General features: G+C 39.9%; 1 protein-coding gene across 1 annotated transcript in view; it reads left to right on the top strand.

The window, feature by feature from the left end:
• Window positions 1–22,155, top strand: part of LOC133606044 (probable polypeptide N-acetylgalactosaminyltransferase 8) — a 38,985-nt gene extending 16,830 nt beyond the window's left edge. The window contains exons 3-11 of the mRNA XM_061959561.1: window positions 11,183–11,349; window positions 11,410–11,593; window positions 15,054–15,251; window positions 15,346–15,460; window positions 15,887–16,072; window positions 17,338–17,475; window positions 17,920–18,015; window positions 18,092–18,259; window positions 20,548–22,155. Coding sequence (XP_061815545.1) covers window positions 11,183–11,349; window positions 11,410–11,593; window positions 15,054–15,251; window positions 15,346–15,460; window positions 15,887–16,072; window positions 17,338–17,475; window positions 17,920–18,015; window positions 18,092–18,259; window positions 20,548–20,715 — 1,420 coding nt within the window. The 3' untranslated portion in view covers window positions 20,716–22,155. The remainder of the gene's footprint in view (window positions 1–11,182; window positions 11,350–11,409; window positions 11,594–15,053; window positions 15,252–15,345; window positions 15,461–15,886; window positions 16,073–17,337; window positions 17,476–17,919; window positions 18,016–18,091; window positions 18,260–20,547) is intronic.
• The last annotated feature ends 106 nt before the right edge of the window (window positions 22,156–22,261 follow it).

The following is a 22,261-nucleotide window of genomic DNA, read 5'->3' as shown; positions in this document are numbered from 1 at the left end:
CAAAAAGTAGCACCACTGCTAATGTAGCATCATTTGAAAAGTCACCCGCTTGAGAATGAAGAGTGCTTGAAACTCGACATGTCAACATCTCCGTTCGGTGCCACACCAACAAAATGCCGAATCAACTATTTCCAGATCAACACCGTATGAAAAAAATAGTCAACAACAGAAGGAGATAACATCCGCAGGAACCTACCACATAGCGAAGGACATACACTATTTTATTTCCTTTTATGCAGCTCATTTTTATTTGACACTTATTGAATCATATTGTGTGACATCATGCACAAAAGTGCACTTTATTTGTTTTAAACTATTGTAGTGGCGTTCTGTATAAAAAGTGCACTTTAATTTAGTGTTGTTTTGATATGTGACATCATGCACAAAAGTGCACTAATAGATTGTTTTTAAAATGTCTCTGACAATCTTGCACTTTCTGTTTTGGAAATGACATGAATGTTTGTGTCACTGCTTAATAATTGTTTAACAAATACAGTTTTGGTAAATTGACTTAGTTGTGATTTCCCTCTCTGCATGAAAGTTTAAAATAAGCATATATTAATGAAGTATGAACAAGAATGTTTTAATGTAGACACATAGAATCATCATACTGCTGTGATTATATGCATCAAGTGTTCATTCAAGGCTAAGACAAAATATCGAGATATTAATAAAAGGCCATATCGTCCAGCCCTACGTGACATATCCATTTAACAAACTAACAATTACTGACTCATCACCATATTTGATTTTTGTCTTATCATATGTATAAAAAAGAGGGGAGACGTAGCAGTACCTTTCCTAAAAGAGTATCATCGACTCTGACTTTCCGGTTTCTCTGTTGATAATAAAAATACAAATAATATCAAGGTAATACTTCAGTGGGAAATATTAAACGAGTAAAGTATGTTAAAAATATATCAAACAAACCTTTAACGAAGTGTTCACTGTGAACGTGTGCGTTCTTCGACTCTGCTCCCTTGTACTGCAGTGCGGGCCACTTTTGTCGTTGTCTTTCGTAAAATCTTGCACTCTTCCGCCCTTCTTGATATTCCCTGAGAAACTCTGAAGAAACGTTGATCTTTTTTGCCATTTGAACAGTTCGCACAGCCGAGAACAACGCCAGCATAGGGCAGATGCTGACTTGACCATCTTGCATATTTAATGAGCCGGACGGGATGTCATTAAAATCCAAGCATCAAGGGTAGATGACTTCTAACAAGTTTATCATTTAGATTTGGAGATCTTCTGAAGCTGATGGTTGGTCATCTGGGAGAGCTTTTCTGAGAGTGATATCACTTTTCAATACATCACAATTTCCTTTAACAATTTGTTTGTTTTTATCTGCTTGATTACTATATTGTGTCACAAAGTATTTGATCAGAATTTTGTGAATGTTTCTGTTCAGAAGCCAACAGATGTTCTCTTGGGAGACATTTAGCTTTATTGTAAACTTTGAATATAGTTTATTGTTGATATCCTCTTGTCCTAAATCTTTGACTCATATCTTGAGCAATTCTTGCTAAATCTTCCTCTGAATCACATATGCGTTTCAAGCTCTGAAACAGACCCAACAGGAATTTTATCTTTCAGACTGCCTGGATGGAAACTTTCCGCTCTGAGGATCGTAATGCAGTCGGTTGGTTTTCTAAAGACAGGTATGTAGTAGAGATGCGCGGATAGGCAATTATTTCATCCGCAACCGCATCACAAAAGTCGTCACCCATCCGCCATCCACCTGAACCAACATTTTATCAAAACTGCACCCGCCCGCACCCACCCGTTGTTATATATCTAATATAGACGATGCAAGGCATTAGTGAGGTTATAAAGCTTTTGCCTGTTAAAGAAAGGAGACTGATCCAATGCAGCAGAGACATTCAATGCGTGCCACGCTGTCACGGCCCAGACGCACACCAGTGCGCAATCATCTGGGAGCCGCGCTGAGCGCACCTCCAAGCGCGCTCGCGCCACTCAAACTGCTGCAGGCAGCTGCGGTACATCTTCAATCAACACACCCGGCACTGATGAGAGGGACGACTACTTAAACAACCGCCACCAGAGATCCTCCTCCTGCGTCCCGACCACGCTTCCGCCCCTGGACAAACCCTGCCTGCCTCGCCCTTGTCTTGACAGCACCGCTCCTCTCAACACGCACCTCCAACACTTACAGTAAAGACTAGGCCTATATTTTCGTTTGGTAAAAAAAATTTCTGAATTTATTTCAATGACTATTAACTTGTTAACGTTATAATGCTCAAATAGGGACGAGGGCGGGGTGCACAGTGAAACAGTGAACAATTTCGCGACAAAGATATGAACCTTTATTGATTGATCTGCAGTCATGACAAAATATCAGACAATCTCCATTGTCAACGACAGGCAGGAAAATAAAGATAAGCACATAGCCTATGTTCTAGGCATAGGCATATAGGCTCATACGTTTTTAAGTTGAAATAAAAAAATAAATAAAAAATGTGCCTCATAAGCCTTAGGCTGTCAATCACGCGCACAAACTTAAATTATACAATAACATATGTATGTCATCTCTATTTAAACAAAAATAAATTAAATAAATAAATAATAATAATAAATTACCTGCAACTTATTGGCCAAGGCAAATAGCTGAAGGGGGGAAATCAAACCCATCAGACTGCACTTTATCATCAAACTTGAATTATAATGAAAATAGACGGTCGCGACAAACAAAGCAGGCTAAATATCCTTACATTGTCGCCAATCGGAGATGCGCTTCACTTGAAAGCGAGGCCAAATAATTATTCACACATAGTAGTATATCATAAACAGCGTCGCAGCTCTTGCAAACCATGTAGCCAGCATTACTATCATCCTGATTTACAACCTCATAAAAACGAGTCCACGCTGAACTTTTCTGGCCTTCCCCTGGTCTTTAGTATTCCCTTTTTTAGTTTGTCGCGTACCACGCTTGCTGCCGGCTTTGCCATCTTTTTTTTTCTTCTTCTTCTGTTGTGGTGTGCTGCAGGTGCCTGCTGATAAACAATTGCCAGTTTCAAAGAGTGCTGCTCGTTTTTCGTATGTGGGTAACATTTAACTATGTATATATATTTCCGAATTGGTTTAACTGCCACCCGCCTGAATCTATTTAAAATCTAATTTTTTTTTATTTCAACCGCCCGACCTGCGGATTATCTGCGGACTCCGCGGTTGTGTCCGCAAACCGCATATCTCTAGTGAGTAGATTTCCATTGGCATCTTTACACATTTTTAAGTCTAGAAATAAGGGTTGTACGGTATACCGGTATTAGTATAGTTCCGCGATACTAATGAATCATATTCCTGTCACGTTCAAACACTGAGGACATCTATTAAACAAGACAAAAGGCAAGGAATCAAACAGAGACAGAATTCAATTTGGACTCAATATTGAGGAGAGACATGGCCACTGCACTCTCTGTACAGTCCTGCACCACGCTCTGACGAAGAAGGTTTTCGTCTCCTCTTTTATTAGATATTCAATGTTCACGCACCAACACATGTCTCATTAGAAATAGGAAGTATGTAAAACAGTCATTGTTTTCGGTCTCATTGAAGTCCAAGAAGAGGATGTCTCGGGCTGGGCTCTTCCTGGATCCAGCTGGGGCAGGTGTTGGAGGACAATGGATAACCCCTCCCGTCTCCTGACCACAGGGACTTCAAGAGGGCAGCGGGTCGTAAATAGCGTTGACCTCGGTTACCAAATAGTTGGAAGAGAGTTTGTGAAATACTTCAAAGAGAGTTTCTCTGGAAGTTGAGCAGATCCTGCCATCTGTCCGTGTTGAAATCACAGTGGCGTTTCACGAGCCTTCTTCCTCTTGTTAGGCCTCGAAAGACAGCATTCATAATACAACGTTTCTTTTGTGATAGCTTACAAACAATTATTCCAACAATTCCGTATTATACCGCCTCTAAAAAGTACCGAGCAGACAAGCAGACACATTGTGTAGACAGAAAATGGAGAACGAACGCATTTTGGCTTAAAAACGAACGATAAAGGTGAAGCTATAACACAAAAAGGCCCTCAGGAGAGGTGCTGTAGGACATGGCTAGCTAGCTAGCGGCTAAAGTCCATCGGCAGTCTGCAGTGTTTTAGCTACTTCTAAATCACTAATCCTTGCCTCCATGGCGACAAATAAAGTAAGTTTCTTACAAGGATCATCCCTGCAGGACGAGGAATAGCTAAACATGCTTCACTACACACCGTAGATCACAGGCATCAAAATGTAAACAAACGCCATTGATGGATCTACACCTAACATCCACTGTAATGATACCAAGTACAGGAGCTTATCTAGTCAATACTACTATGATTACATCGATATTTTTTTAGCATGACAAAATCTAATATTCAGTGTTTTATTGTTCATAGTTAATATTGTAAATCCTACGTTATTTTCATGTACATTTTGGGTGTCCATTTCAGTAAAAAAACTGTAAAATTCAGTTATTTTGTGGTGGTCTGTCATAACTTTTTTAGAACTCTATCGGACATTGTGACTTAAAGTACGTAAGCACAGCACGCATTTTCTAGTGTTGACCACTTTTATTAAAAAACCAAACACACACTAACGTCATTCTTCAGAAAACAAGCATTACGATAAAAGTGCAAATAAAATATTTGCCAATTGCTACATATCATTTTTATAATTATTATTATAGTCGTATGTTTCTCCATCATGACAACACGCCCGAGGACAGATATCATTATTATTATTAATAATATTATAGTAGCATGTTTCTTCATCATGACAACACGCCCAAGCAAGGACAGATAATATTTTTATCATTATTCTAGTAGTATGTTTCCCCACCATGACAACACGCCCAATGACAGACATAAAAATAATTATTATTATTATTACCGTATTTTTCGGACTATAAGTCCGCAGTTTTTTTCATAGTTTGGCCGGGCTCCAGTGCAACTTATATATGTTTATTTCCTTCTTTATTATGCATTTTCGGCAGGTGCGACTTATACTCCGGTGCGACTTATACTCTGAAAAATACGGTATTCTAGTAGTATGTTTCCACATCATGACAACACGCCCAATGACAGATATAATAATGATAATAATAATTATTATTATAGTAGTATGTTTCCCCACCATGACAACACGCCCAATGACAGATATAATAATAATTATTATTATTATAGGAGTATGTTTCCCCATCATGACAACACGCCCTATGACAGATATAATAATAATAATAATTATTATTATTATAGTAGTATGTTTCCCCATCATGACAACACGCCCAATGACAGATACAATAATGATAATTACTATTCTAGTAATATGTTTCCCCATCATGACAACACACCCTATGACAATTATAATAATGATAATAATAAAGATTATTATAGTAGTATGTTTCCCCATCATGACAACACACCCAATGACAGATATAATAATTATTATTCAAGTAATATGTTTCCCCATCATGACAATGCGCCTTATGACAAATATAATAATGATAATTATGATTATTATAGTAGTATGTGTCCCCATCATGACGACACGCCCAATGACAGATATTATAATAATAATAATAATAATAATTATTATTATTATAGTAGTATGTTTCCCCATCATGACAACACGCCCTATGACAGATATAATAATAATAATTATTATTATTATTATAGTAGTATGTTTCCCCATCATGACAACACGCCCTATGACAGATATAATAATAATAATAATAATTATTATTCTAGTAGTATGTTTCCACATCATGACAACACGCCCAATGACAGATATAATAATGATAATAATAATTATTATTATAGTAGTATGTTTCCCCACCATGACAACACGCCCAATGACAGATATAATAATAATTATTATTATTATAGGAGTATGTTTCCCCATCATGACAACACGCCCTATGACAGATATAATAATAATAATAATTATTATTATTATAGTAGTATGTTTCCCCATCATGACAACACGCCCAATGACAGATACAATAATGATAATTACTATTCTAGTAATATGTTTCCCCATCATGACAACACACCCTATGACAATTATAATAATGATAATAATAAAGATTATTATAGTAGTATGTTTCCCCATCATGACAACACACCCAATGACAGATATAATAATTATTATTCAAGTAATATGTTTCCCCATCATGACAATGCGCCTTATGACAAATATAATAATGATAATTATGATTATTATAGTAGTATGTGTCCCCATCATGACGACACGCCCAATGACAGATATTATAATAATAATAATAATAATAATAATTATTATTATAGTAGTATGTTTCCCCATCATGACAACACGCCCTATGACAGATATAATAATAATAATAATAATAATAATAATTATTATAGTAGTATGTTTCCCCATCATGACAACACGCCCAATGACAGATATAATAATAATTATAATAATGATTATTACAGTAGTATGTTTCTCCATCATGACAACACGCCCAATGACAGATATAATAATGATAATAATGATTATTATAGTAGCATGTTTCTCCATCATGACAACACGCCCAATGACAGATATCATTTGTACTATTATTTTTATTATAGTAGTATGTTTCCCCATCATGACATGTCCTAGGATAGATACCTGATTACTTGCTTATGTGTCCAGTCTTCTTCGTCCATCAAATATTGCATGTCTTCATTAGGATGCTTCCTTTTTGCTGTGTACAAGAATATGCTATTAGAAATTCCACATAAGGTATTTTCTGTAGTGCAGCATGTAGTGACATACTCTCACACTTCAAGATGTTGTTTTAACTTGATTTTCAGGTTTATCAGGAGTTTTCTGGACTTGTTTGTTGAGGTTTGCTTGTAGCAAAGAGGAAGATGACCGTCCTGTCACAAAAGATAAAAACAGAGTTAGGAGGTGACATTCCACGTCCCAAGAGCTAGCTTCTGTAGCGATCGGCCCGCCAAGGGCCCTGCCTTTGGCTGCCGCTCAGCTCACACTGTACCCGACCTCTATGCCCTCTCCTATGAGTAGTGAGCCCATTGGGGGACCAAACGTTGCCTCTTCAGGCTGTGCCCGGCCGGGCCCCATGGGGACAGGCCCGGCCACCAGGCACTCACCATTGAGCCCCACCTCCGGGCCTGGCTCCAGAGGGGGGCCCCCAATGACCCGTGCCCAGGCGAGGGAGTCCTTGTTTTTTCTTTTTCATAGCAGTCTTCGAGCTTCTTTTTGTCTGGTCCCTCATCTTGGACCTGGTTGTCTTGGGAGACCCTAACAGGGGGCATAGAATCCCCCGGACAACATAGCTCCTAGAATCATTGGGACACGCAAACTCCTACACCCCATTCCAGGCAGGTCCGTTGTCTTTGTTTGGCTTTTAGCTTCCACCATTTTGTACTTATACAGTAGGAAGGGGATTCATATGGCCCCATTTGTCGCGGTTTACCTGACACATGAAACGTGACTAATTGGGGGGTATGCACAATCACCTTTAGCTGCCAGATGGCAGTAGAGTGTTAAATATTAAAATGTGTTTTGTGGGAATTTCAACTTTGACCACAGCATCAGTTGCTATGTAGAGTGGTGCTTAATTTCCATAATTTTCAACAGACTGCATAGCAAAATGATGAATCCCCCCCTCTTCCTCTCACAGAAGATCCACTCAGCAATGGGGACCACAACAAACCCTTCCATACTGTATTTAGCGGGGCAGCACTGTGTTAGTGTGTGTGCCTCACTTGGGATCGTTCTGTGTGGAGTTTGCATGTTCTCCCCGTGACTGCGTGGGTTCCCCTCAGGTACTCCGGCTTCCTCCCACCTCCAAAGACATGCACCTGGGGATAGGTTGATTGGCAACACTAAATTGGCCCTAGTGTGTGAATGTAGTCTGTTTATCCGTGTTGGCCCTGCGATGAGGTGGCGACTTGTCCAGGGTGTACCCCGTCTTCCGCCCGAATGCAGCTGGGATAGGCTCCAGCACGCCCCGCAACTCCGAGAAGGACAAGCGGTAGAAAATGGATGAATGGACTGCATTTAGCAGCCCGGTGAGAAATGCTGGCCTGTCGCCAAAAACTATGTCGCTTGTCAAAACATGGCATTCATCTTCAAACACTGCCACTTCTTCCCAGATCGTTATGGTTTCAATGTTCCTTTTGAACATACTTAGTTTGTAGATCATTAGGTCGAGAGACCGAACAAGCAGGCTCACCCGAATACCTTCCAAAGTTTGTCTTATTTGTTGTCAAATGTACTGCTTTTGCGAGTGTCCAAATATAAAATAAACAGCATCTCTCCTTTGATCATTGGCATCATTATGCCTATTTTAAAGGTGCTGTAGCCCCCTAAAATGTTCTTAAACCCCCTAAATGTTTTATTACAAATGTTTTTTTTTACAAAAAAATGCAGAAAAATACAATATAAATATGCAGGGATATGAGTTTAAATGAATAATAATATAACCGGTCATCATTCACTATGATTATAAATCATTTTAAGACACTTTGTCAGCGCTTATTATCCAATCCAATCTGTTCCATCAGTAACGCCCGCATTAATAGACTGAAAATCCAATCCACATTTTCACTGTTCCCTTAGCAAGGTCGAGCCAGACCTCAGCCGCACGTCCTGCAATGTTTACGGAAGTAAACTCTAAGTAAACATGCTTCAATTCTATTCATCTCAGTACTGTTGTATTTGTTGCAATTTCAAGGATTCTGTGCAATCAGGGTCAACATTTTCTGAACTGCGGAGAAGATTATGAAAGAAGAGGTCTCCCACAGTTTTGGGGACATTTGCCTCGATGTCTGCTCTGAAAAGCGTGTTGGCGATCAGTGGTGAAACATTGGTTGACGAGAGTTCCTAAAACATTATTAGTTTCTGCTAATTTCTCAACTATTTATTTTGTATCCATCTATTTTGGTGAATAATATAAAGTACAGGCCAAAAGTTTGGACACACTCTCTTATTCAATGCGTTGTCTTTATTTTCATGACTATTTACATTGTAGATTGTCACTGAAGGCATCAAAACTATGAATGAACATATGTGGAGTTATGTACTTAACAAAAAAAGGGGAAATAACTGTTTTTTTTATCTTCACTTTTAGTGTTTTCACCATAATTGGCAGGTTATTGTGATAATCCATATCACCCATCCTTACTGGCCTGGTGTGGCCTGTGGGCCTTGAATTTGACCCCTGTGGTGTAAATGCCTTAAATTACCATTACAGTGATAGCAGTAGACTAACAATATTGCTTTTCAACCATTTTGATTTCTTCAGTATTTGCTGTGTAATTCTAATACAGTAACAACAATTTGTAAGCAAAAAAAGCAAAAATTCTGAATCAAAGAGGTTGTGCACAGCAATATATCTTTTCGGTGGACATCCAGCTACTGTTTTCCAGGCAAGAAAGTTTCTTTCCACCAGAACCGTCTATGTTTTCAGGTCAACTCTGTAGTGCTGTGCAAGTTGGTTTACACTGCTATCATCTGTGCAACGTTTCCTTGTTTGCAAGTTGCCTGCAGCTTTTCCATGCAACAATGTGTTTGGGCCATATCATAGTTACTAAAAATGACTAAAGCTATCTTACACTGCCACTTTCAACCATTTAGATGTACTCAGTGTTGTGTAATTCTAATACAGGGCCAAAAAGTTGTGAGCGAAAAGGTCTTGCAAGCCCCCCCCTCCCTGTTTTTCAAACCTAGTGACGCCCCTGCTTTGGACGTCCAGGATTTTGTGCCGTTTTCAATTTTATTCACACAAAAAGTTTGTTTCGTGCTGTGTTGCGACAAGATGGAGGTAAATCGCCTGCGTTTACTAGAAATAACCCCGACTCCCTCATTATGCAGATGGTTTGGCTCCCTGCTCCAGCTTGGTTGCGGTGCTGGAAAAAAAATAGATTTGAACCAAAAAAACTCAGAAGTGGGCGGCACCGTCTGGTACCTTGGCAATGGTAAACAAAATCTCTGAAATCTTACTTTGAACCGGCTCTGGAACCGCTGCAGTGGAAAAAGGGGGATTATAATAGTATCACCAACATTTTTTTAAAATACCTCGCCACTACTAAGTCCATTACAGATCGTTCATAATAAATAGGTTAGTGTTTTTCACAGCTACAGTTGTTCTCTGTTTGACCTATTTCCCTTGATCAAAATCATTTCACACTACAAAATAATAAAAGTATGTGCAGTGCATCCGGAAGATATTCACAGTGCTTCACTTATAGTACAGCCTTATTCCAAAATGGAATACATTCATTTTGTCCTCAAAATTCTACAAACAATACCCCATAATGACTTTGTGAAAAGTTTGGAATTGCATGACCTTGTCTGATAGGGCAGTGGTTCTCAAATGAGGGTACGCGTACCCCTGGGGGTACTTGAAGGTATGCCAAGGGGTACGTGAGATTTTTTTTAAATATTCTAAAAATAGCAACAATTCAAAAATCCTTTATAAATATATTTATTGAATAATACTACAACAAAATATGAATGTAAGTTCATAAACTGAACATCAAATCAAGTAGGCTATTCCATTCATTACAATGCAACAATGCAATATTCAGTGTTGACAGCTAGATTTTTTGTGGACATGTTCCATAAATATTGATGTTAAAGATTTCTTTTGTTTAGAATTAAGTTCATGAATCCAGATGGATCTCTACTACAATCCCTAAAGAGGGCACTTTAAGTTGATAATTACTTCTATGTGTAGAAATCTTTTTTTATAATTGGATCACTTGTTTATTTTTCAACAAGTTTTTAGTTATTTTTAAATCTTTTCCAAATAGTTCAAGAAAGACCACTACAAATGAGCAATATTTTGCACTGTTATACAATTTAATAAGTCAGAAACTGATGACAGCCCTTTGAGACACTTGTGATTTAGGGCTATATAAATAAACATTGATTGATTGATTGATTGATTGACATAGTGCTGTATTTTACTTCTTTATCTCTTTTTTTCAACCCAAAATGCTTTGCTCTGATTAGGGGGTACTTGAATTTAAAAAAATTTCACAGGGGGTACATCACTGAAAAAAGGTTGAGAACCACTGTGATAGGGATCGGACCAATATCGAGGCTCCAATATCGGTATCGTATCGGAGGTGAAAAGTTGCAACGGGACACGCCAATACTAAGTAAGCTAACTGCAAAACACTATGATCTCACAGCACAGTTTTGTTTGTTCAAAGATGTGCTGAAAAGAAGTACCCGGATGATCTACCCAGCTTGAGTGTGGTGTTGATCTACCTGGACGAAGCTCTGTCCGTCATCAAGCGAGCCATTCGTAGCATCATCGACAAGACACCCGCTCGTCTCCTGAAAGACATCATACTGGTGGACGACCACAGCACCAACGGTAGATCATGGCAGAACATCCTTGGACAACTAAAATACTCACCAGGTGCGCCTTCCACAGAGGACCTGAAGGAGAAGCTGGAAGCGTACATCAACGTCATCCACGAGGAACGTCCGGGCCTGATCAAGAGAATCCAGCACACTGAGCAACTGGGCCTCACTCAGGCCAGACTGTCGGGATGGAAGGTGGCCACGGGCGATGTGGTGGCCATTTTGGATGCCCACATTGAAGTCCACGTGCAATGGTGAGCTTTAATCCTTCTACTGTGAAAAAAACACTGCTCTAAGGATACAAGTAGAGGTGAGGAAACTGGAGGAGTTTAAGGACTTAGGGTCAACCGTCCTGAGCATAGAAAAGAGGTAAAGAAACGAGTGCAGGCAGGGTGCAATAGGAAGAGTTTCAGGTGACTAAGAGGATCAGCAAAATTTAAGGGCAAATTTCAAAAGTTGATAGTGAGACCAGCACGGATGCATAGTCTGGAGATGGCCGCTCTAACCAAAAGACGCAGAGCTTCAAATGTTTGGATTCTCGTTGGGAGTGACAAGGATGGACAGGACTAGGGACTTAGACCTGTCAGGGAGGCCAGACAAATCTGGCCCAAGAATGTCACCCAAGTTGAGTTTAAAACTTTGCAGACAAATATCTTTACAGCACATTCCTAAAAACTGGAGAGTGCTCCTGTTGTATAGAGGAACTTTGACTTCTGTAAACACATTGGCAGACCCTTGCATTGGCCTTTTTACCTTGCTAGCAAACATAGAACACTGGTGTATAAACTTGTGATTTACATAACTGAGGCGTTCCTCCAGGCACCCTCTTGAGTCCCCTCCTTTTTGGCAGTTTGTAACGTAATTTACTTAACAAAGGTGCTGCTCTAGTTTGCGTACTTTAGATTCAGTCAATAGTCATTTGTTCATTTTCTTTAGTTATACTAGTGGTGTTCCTCAAGGTTCGACTTTCGGTCCTCTATTTTTCATCATTTGGGCTATTCAACTGTTGGCCTGTTCAGTTCAGTTCAAAACATTTGTGAGAAACATTTGTGCAGCAGATTCTAAAAACACTAACGTGCTGTCATAGAGATGATCTTTGACTAGTTTTGTTGCAGAATTTTTATTTTACATTTTTTTTAAACAGCAGAGCGCTCCTGTAATTGACAAAACAAATAGACTAAAATCAAATGTCCACTGCAGAGGATGCTAGTTCTCCATAAGATACAAAACAAGACTAATAGTGAAGGGAGAAGTCCGGCACCCTGAGCTTTCTGGAATTGTGACTTGTGAAATAATTTAGCTGACTATCCCTGGGCTAGACCATACCAATTAGGTTTGTCAAAAGTATCGATACTTCAAAACCAACACGCAAAATATAAATCCATTCCTGCTTATTTCAGTATCGTTAGTACCAAACACTGGACACCACTTTTTTTCCCTAGCAGAGCTGCGTCTTTTCTTGGCGTGTGAGCACTGAGCAATCAGCGACGAAGAAGAACGCCTGCTGTCTTAAAACATGAGTCAGCGTTTCCACAAATTTATCTATTTGTGTCAGCCTGTCGGAAGTGCGTATTTGGCACTTCTGTTTCGCCCTCGGTCATAAATCTGCGGTCCCTTCCAAGGTTTCTCGTTGTCCCCATTGGGTTGAGTTTTTTTCTTGCCTTGATGTGGGATCTGAGCCGAGAATGTCATTGTGGCTTCTGCAACCCTTTGAGACATTTCTGATTAAGGGCTATATAAGTAAACTTTGATTGATTTATTGATTGAAATTAAGATTGAACTGTGGCGGTATGCATCGTAACAGCATCACAAAGCGGCACCTGCTTTGCCAGAGGATAAAAGACATAGCAGAAGGGATCTGGTGTGGCAGCGATGTACTGTACGCATCAAAATTGAAAAGAGATGAAGTGAAAGAGAAGAGTGTGTCAAAGATCTGCCTCCACAAGCCCCGAGGGAGTGTTACCAACGTACGCAAAGGTTGTAGAAATCTTGTTGCAACACAACCTTTATCACTTTCATAAGTGCCGAGAAGACACAGCTTAGAAACACTTTTTTGTCATTTGGCAACATTTCGCCTCAGCAGTGAACTTAAGCACCTTTTTGGAAGGTATAGCTGTAGTAGCCGTATGTCAAAACAAAGTTTTCAAATCAAACTTTTCACCCAAAGAAAATTAAACTGCCACTGTTGTAAGGGTTGTAGTGTACGCGAATGGTACATAAACATAATATCCAAAACAATGTCCAATTAAAGCGAAAATGTGGTTTAGTCATCCAAAACAAGCAAGCAACAAACAAATCATGTGCCTCTCCAATTTAGATTTAAAAAAAACAAACAGGAAATACTGCATTAAGGTAAGTAGCTCCAAAAGTAGCTATTGTTTATCGACCTGTGGCACATTGTAGAAATGAAATACTGTAAACATAAAAAACAGCAAAAATGTAATAAAGTGCACACAAAGATTTGTCTTTAAATCTGTTTTGGCCTATTTCATTACAAATGACATAATGAGGTCACTACAATTCAAATAATATTTTTAATTTTATATACTTGAAAGCTCCACATCACTGCTGTTGTTTTTAGAATGTAAACCAGCTGACTATTGTTTTTTATGATCATATAAGCACAGTCGTGTTTGTTTTGAACACCGCTGTTCTTTTTTGAATGTATAGTTACATCTTAAAGATGTTGAAGCACAGTGATCTTAAATGCTGATTTGAAATTGAATGCTACTGCTGGTTGTCTCCACAAGCTGGATAGTGTGTACCACGGGGCACTGAGATTCATCACCAACTGCGCTCCCCTTACTCACCATTGTGTGTTATACTCAATGGTTAACTGGACATCTTTATGTGCTCGACGCCTCAATCATTGGTATGTTTTCATCTACAAAAACATTCTGGCTATCACTCCATCTTATCTGTCTTGTCTTTTAACAAAGAAACAAGGAAGTCACAATCTTCGTTCAATGAATGTTCTGCAATTTGTCATCCCCAAAGTAAGAACTGAACTGGGCAAGAAAGCATTTAGGTTTTCAGCACCGAAGGCTTGGAATAACCTACAATCGAATATTAAACTTCAAACCCTAGTTACGTTGAATGAGTTTAAAGCTTCTGTGAAAGGACTGCAGTCTACCTTGTCTGTATGCATATGTGTCATGTGAGCAAGTTTTAATGTTGTAAATGTGATGTTTTATGTATTTGTTTACTGTTTTTAATGTAACCTTGCTGCTGCCCTCTTGGCCAGGTCTCCCTTGGAAAAGAGATCTTTGATCTCAATGGGATTTTACCTGGTTAAATAAAGGCTAATAATAATAAATACTTTCCAATAAAGTAGTGATTTTAAAAGTACATGTGTTCATTTATTTTTTTTAAATCGGTATCAAATGAGTATCGAAAATTGAGGCAATTCATTGGTTTCGGTATAGACTACTGAAATTCTGGTATCGTGACAACCTTAATATCTTTGCACGCATGCTTTTATTTTGAAAGGCCTGACTTTTTACTGGCTGCATAATGTGTGTTAGGCCGATGTTACGAAGTAAATCCGAGGGTGAGTAGACTTGCAGCTGTGCCTGTAGAAGTACGGAAATGGGAAGACGCTGGGAAAGAGGGACACAATACGGTAAAAACTGAAGGGCTGACAGGTTCAGACTGAGAAGACTGAAGTAAAGCTACAGTGTGTGTGTGTGTGTGTGTGTGTGTGTGTGTACTCAGGGCAGAACCATTGCTGGCTCGCATCAAGGAGGACCGAACTGTCATTGTGACACCCGTCTTTGATAAAGTCAATTATGATGACTTGAAGGTGACCCGCTACGGTCCTGCTGCCGATGCCTTTGACTGGGCCCTGTGGTGCATGTACGAGTCCTTCAGGCCTGAGTGGTACGAGCTCAAGGATGAGTCGCAGCCTGGCAAGTGAGTCCATCATGAAAAATCTCACCAAGTTGTTTCTGACTCATTTTGGAGTGTCAGTGGATGATGTTGTCCTCATGATTCAATGGTTCAAAAGGAGTCCGTCTGTCATGGGGATACTTGTCGCAGATAGCAAGTTCTTTGGAGAGATCGGAAGTCTGGACGGAGGAATGAAGATATACGGTGGTGAGAATGTCGAGCTGGGCATTCGGGTAAGATCACCTTAAAGTCTGGGAGCCTCATTTCTAAAGGTGTGTGTGGAACTGAACGTAGTCAGTCCAAACCCTAGAATGTGTGTATGTGTAACGGGGGCCAGCCGGCGTAGCTGGGCCTTGTGTACGGTGGAAAACCTCACACACTGACAACCTCAAGAGTAGTGGTGGCTATTGGGTTTATAGCTGGGGCTTTTAGCTCAGTAGCTAGCATGCTCCTCTCTCAGGTTCAAGTCCCAGGTGGAACAGAAAAGCAGGGCCTGACCCAAATTGTATGTTTCTATAAGTGCGGTGAAAGTTACTTAACAATATTTCTCCCTGTTTGATGCAACTTTTTCCTGCACAGCCACCTTTACAAATGAGGCCGCAGGATATTTACCAATCTTTTTTGTTCTGCATGTAGTGTACATTCCTTTTGTCCTGCAGGTTTGGCTGTGCGGTGGCAGCGTGGAAATCGTCCCTTGCTCCAAAATCGCACACATCGAGCGTGCGTCCAAGCCGTACCTGCCGGACTTGAGCGTCACCATGAAGCGCAATGCACTGCGGGTGGCCGAGGTGTGGATGGACGAATACAAGTACAACGTCAACATCGCATGGAACCTTCCACTGGAGGTTGGTCATCACATAAAGTTAAAGTTAAAGTACCAATGATTGTCACACACACACTAGGTGTGGCGAGATTATTCTCTGCATTTGACCCATCACCCTTGATCACCCCCTGGGAGGTGAGGGGAGCAGTGGGCAGCAGCGGTGGCCGCGCCCGGGAATCATTTTGGTGATTTAACCCCCAATTCCAACCCTTGATGCTGAGTGCCAAGCAGGGAGGTAATGGGTCCCATTTTTATAGTCTTTGGTATGACTCGGCCGGGGTTTGAACTCACAACCTACCGATCTCAGGGCGGACACTCTAACCACTAGGCCACTGAGAAGGAGAACCAAAATGCTAAAGACATTCCAAAATCTTGTGTTCCCAGAAGAGCAGAGTAGCATTATTGTCCAAGAAAGGTGGACATCTTCCCTAGAATTGTGCTGATCGATCGGCCATCAATCAGTATTGGTCGATTTTTCTGAAAAGGACGTGATCGGCATTGCCTATTAATGCCGATCCGTTCTGGCTGACAGTATTTATTTTAGTCGCCTGGCTGACAAGCTAGCAGTTGATTATGAATCTCCATACACAGTGTGGAGCCGCTCCTCGGATCTAATAATAATCACCTGTATTGCGGCAAATTAACTGCGGTTCTTATTATCTTAAGTATCATTTTCACAAGGCTAAACATATTACACACTGAGAGCAAGCTGGAAGCCAAAATGCTATTAGTTAAGCTAGCTTGAAACAACACCAAGAAATAAGAAGTGTATATGGTAGCACGTTACAGCAGAAAGTAAGCAGATATTACCAGGAAATGAATAAGTAGATTAATAAGAGTTAGAGAGAGGATAACATAACAAATGTTGGTGAGTCAGCATTGATACATGACATGTAAGAGGGTGGATCATCCATAAATTGGTGATGTTATTACCAAAGGTAGTATTAGTGTATGATGGATACTAGAGTGATTACATTGATACTTTTATTTTCTCAAAATATTTTTTTTGTTAATGTTTTCAAACTCGGGGAATAATTCCCTGGACACAGGAGGACTTTGAGGGCAAAAACAAAATGATTCAACAGAATTGTATATAATAGTGTTTACTTTTGGTTAGTTGTTGTATACTACGGACTTTGTTTTGTTTAAACATTTGTATGTAATAAAAGCAAATAAGAAACTAGTTTAACCATTGTGTTGATTTTATCGGCAGCTCTCTCTCACAGATAATCCATATTAGAATCGGCAGCATAAAACATCCCTAATTTTCCCCATGTGTGCCTTCAGAATCACGGCGAGGACATCGGCGATGTGTCTGAGAGGAAGAAGCTGAGGGAGAAGCTGAAGTGCAAGCCCTTTAAGTGGTACCTGGAGAACGTTTACCCCATGTTGGACCCTCTCGCCGACTTGTTGGCGTATGGAGCAGTGAGTAGTAGACATCATTCAGATAACGCACTGCGCGATCCGTGGGTGGCCCCTTAAACTTCCACATTGTATTAAATAAAAACCTGTGACGCTACGACATAGTACCAACATCACCTCTCATAAGTGACGACGTCGGACACACACAGTTAAACATCCTGCCGAGTGCCCCTTCTCAATAAGGTACATCCAATTCACCAAAATAAAATACATAAACAATATTATTTTTGTACTATTTTCATTTAAAAAAAAATTTTTTTTTTCTTTTAAATACAATGGAAGATTTACAACAACAAGTGTCACGTTAATAAAAATAAGTCGCAACATCGACAGTCGCCTTGCCTTACTGCTGTCTCACTACATCAGAAACTAGCAGGTCCGTGGACTCAAAATTGTTGGCGACCACTGATCTAAATGCTGAAAGAGCCATTCTGCTTCTATTGGCAGTTGATAAACAAGCTGAAGCCGGATCTCTGCATTGACCAAGGTCCAGTTCCAGGCAGCACACCCATTCTCTACTCATGCCACTACTTCGCCCCTCAGGTATGATCTCCCACACCCACACACACCCCTATTCTATTTGTGTGCATTTCTGGACAATTCTCCTTCTGTGGAGCAGCGCTGCTACTACCGCACCAACGGACAACTTTACATCGGTGGCATCAAGTCCCACAAGTACAACAACAACCGCTGCCTGGTGGATCCCGGCAAAGGCATCTACCCGGCGCTGTACGACTGCAAGATGGCCGCTGAGAAGAAGTTCCACATGTTGTGGGACTTCCAACAGGTGAGTAGTGGACAGTATGCATTACAAAAGGGTCATAATATGATTTTTAACCTACATTTAAAACACTTCCTTGTGGTTTATACAACAAATTTCGCATACATTTTGCTTCACAGACCATTTTTAAGCTGCTTTCTGACTGTCTCTGAAAACAAGGGTGCTCTTATTTACATGCCAAAGTCCTCCTCCATGCCTTGCCCCCTGCAGCTCCGGGCGACTGCGTCTTTGCCACCCTCGGACATGCTGGAGTTTTTAGCGCTTGAATGAATGAATGTATTCTATTTTTAAATACGGCTGTAACATAACAAAATGTGGAAAAAGTGAAGCGCTGTAAATACTCTACACATGTGCCAGTGTCCTACTTGCTACTTTCAATGGTGAGGAGGATGCTACATGCTAACGTATCATTACAAATTGTCATACATCTACACTTTTTGGATTTACCGCTTCATTGTATCCACCGTTGTCAAAAATTGTAGTTTTGAGTAAATCCTTCTGTATGTTTCCCATCGGACCGAGGCCAGTGTCTTGGCCTGGCTCTGTGCTTCCATGTCCGACTTTGGTCTCGCTGGGCTCCAAGCTCGGGTGATTATATTGTGATGAAGCACAAAAGTTAAAGGGAAACCGCAATTGTTTTTTAGGAATTTTGCCTATCGTTCACAATTATTTAGAGAGACAAGAAGACAAGTTTCTTTTTTCAGTCTAACATGTAAAAATCAGCTTGTTCTTGGTGGCTAGCAATGCAGCTAATGGGAGCAATTGTTTCTACCTCTAAAACACTTTAAAAATGCATTCAAAAACAGTCAACAATATGTAATTTATGATTTGTAACCGGTATTAAAACCAAGCTATAGCGACATTGTTATCGTAAGAGCGAACACTGAGGAACTATTTTTCTGGCGTAGTAACACATCGGCTTGCTACGGTATTAGCTGTAAAAGCTAACTACGGCAAGAGATAAACTAGCTTCTACGTCAACACAAAATGCGTTTGAGTTGGTAATGCACAACACTGCGATAGAACACCAATATGTACTGACTGAAAAACATGAACAATCATATTACAGTATCTGTAAAGTATTAGCCCACATTTCATGTTTTGTTTGTACACAGCTAGTCAGACAGCGTTGCACTGTAGTTGTAATAACACGCATGATGTCCTGCGTGTATCATGATCGTTATAAAGTGTACCTCACTTGATGGACAGTTGTCTGTTTGGTCCAGCTGGCCGGGGACATTTTTTCTGGTCTAATTGGGTAAGCACTCTATTTATGTCAAAATAGCTTGGCTTCAAATTCCACATTTTGCAGCTTTGATTCACTTTCACCTCACTCTCTCGGCTTCTGTCTGCTCCAACGTCTGACTCTTCCTTGGTGCTGGCTTCTGAAAGCAGCAGTTCATCCTCCATATATTCAGCTTCAAAAAGATAAGGTTGTGAATCCTCATTTGTCCAAAAATAGTCGTCTTTGTTGTCTGTTACCAAGTCTGCCATGATCAGAACACACTTGCGTTTGTTTCCGGAAGTAGAACACACATTTGTTGCTAGAAGTCGGAAGTGCGTTGCTATGGAAATGGAAATAAATGCGCCGAGAAATTAATTCCGGCAATGATTAAAATGAACAAAATATGGTTAATATTGTACATATTACAAATCGTTATGAATTTGTCAGTTACTACATTATATATAGACTTGCATTGTATTCATAAAACACTTATGGCGGGTTTTGAAGTTGTTTTAGAGGGCTTCGAAAGCAACACTGGGGACTCCCTTTTTCCGCAACTTCCAAGCGTTTTTCTATCATCTTTAAAATCCCCCCACCCCAAAAAAACCAAACATGTGCATTCTTGTCGCTAATAATGATTGTGAACGATAGGCAAAATTCCAAAAAAAGTGCACTTTTTCAGATGACCTGTGCTGTTTATACAAACAATAATAGCATTTTAGCTTAGAGGTCTTGCTGGGACATATTTTTTGTTTGTTGTGCAACTGCTGCTGGAGAAAATAGAAATATCTCCTGGAAAACCTCCACTCTGCACGGAAATATTGGCTTATCCCAAGTTGGTAAGCGTCACAAAACTTAAAACAGCTTGTTTGGAACAAGACAACATTGTTTTATAAATATCTCATCGCCTCCAAGGTTTGAATTCACATTTTTTGCACTTTTAGTGATCCCAAATATACAAAAACAGGTGCCAACAGGCAAAGTTTTTAATTTATTTTCCAAAATATGACCTATTTAAAGTGTTTAGCACATAAACACACACTGACCGCCTTCACTATGTGTGCGCCAGGGAACGTCCATCCAGAACAGGGAGACAAAGAGGTGTCTGGAGATCGCCACGGGTCAAGACGGCTACTACGAGCTTATCATTCAGCGGTGCACCGGTCAGATCTGGAACATACAGAATTACATCAAAGAGAGGGAAGTAAAGAAGGGTCAGATCCAGCAGGCAAGGTAACAATTCAGGGGTTTTGGGGGGGGAGCAGAGAAGTCACTTTTTGCACTGGATGACTCACATGGATCACAAAATTATCATTATTGTTTTCTGTTATAAAAAAGTAGCAGGTGTTACCCTGCACACTTAAATGAACAGTAAAGTATCATCAGCAAGAGACATTTTTACATAGTAAAAGCCTTTATAAGACAAAAAAATGCAGCAGAACCTGAAAGTCAGAGCTAAACAGCACAACTACCTGAGCTTGAGCTATATTGTAACTATAATTACAATTACATTCCATATTACACATCAACTTCCTATCAGGGCCACCCCTCCTAATTTGCCGTGGATAGGGCACCACGATCCGTTGGGGGATCCCGTTTGTGCATCTAAAATCTCGTGGGGTTCCCCAGGACTTGATTTTGGACCCCTATTGTTCAACTTGTACATGCTGCCATTTGGCCAGCTAATACGCAACTCCAATGCGTCTTACCACGACTATGCAGATGACGCTCAGATCTACGGGTCACTGATGGCAGCTGAACGTCGGCATGTTGAGTCACTTTGTCGTTGCATAGGACAGATCGTTGTGTGGATGCAAAACATTTTTTTCTCAGCTAAACTCAGAAAGAACTGAAATCATTGTCTTTGGTCCATAGAAGCAAAAAATAAACTATTATTAGTCACCTTGAGACCCGCTTACTGAAACCTAATAATCAGGTTACAAATCTAGGGTTGATAATGAACTCAGACTTGAACTTTAACAGCCACATAAAGTGAATATCATTTAACACCTGAAGAACATTGCCAAAATCAGAGGAATAATGTCTAGACAGACTTAGAAACACTAATCCGTGACTTTGTCTCCAGCAGGTTAGACTACTGTAATGGCCTTCTCACTGGGCTCTCTAAACCAGCTGTAAAGCAGCTGCAGTACATTCAGAATGCTGCTGCTAGAGGCATGACTAGAATCAGGAAATACGACCATATTAGTCCAGTGCTTTGGTCACTGCACTAGCTTCCTGTTGCTCAGACAAGTAGTTTCATGGTCTTGTGCCAAAGTATATCTCTGACATTTAGAACCATTTTGGGCTCTGAGAACTTCAGGGAGTGATCTCCTGCTGGTGCCTAGAGTCAGGACTAAACATGGTGAAGCTGCATTTCAGTTTTATGGTCTTAAAATGTGGAATAGATTTCCAGAAGATGTGAGACATGCCTCAAAGTTGGCAATGTTCAATTCCAGGCTGAAAACACTTATTTAATTGTGCATATGACAACTGAAAGTATTTTATCTACACTATTGGATTGATTTTAATTATGATTATTTTTTATGATGATTATTTTTTATTATTTTAATTTCAATCATGATCATTTTAATTATTTTATTTTTTACTTTGCCTTTGAATTGTCTTGTGTACGAATTGTACTCCATAAATAAACTTGCCTTGCCAAAAATGCCAATTAATGAATGACAGGTCGCCTCTTATGAAACTTATTCTAAGCCCCGAGAACCAATGACTGATAAGTCTATAATGGCAGTAATTAGTTTTGATAAACACAAAATCCC

Source organism: Nerophis lumbriciformis, linkage group LG05, assembly GCF_033978685.3.
Source record: "Nerophis lumbriciformis linkage group LG05, RoL_Nlum_v2.1, whole genome shotgun sequence".
NCBI classification, from domain to species: Eukaryota; Metazoa; Chordata; class Actinopteri; order Syngnathiformes; family Syngnathidae; genus Nerophis; species Nerophis lumbriciformis.
The sequence above is the reverse complement of the archived record's forward strand: the minus strand, read 5'-3'. Positions and strand labels throughout refer to the sequence as shown.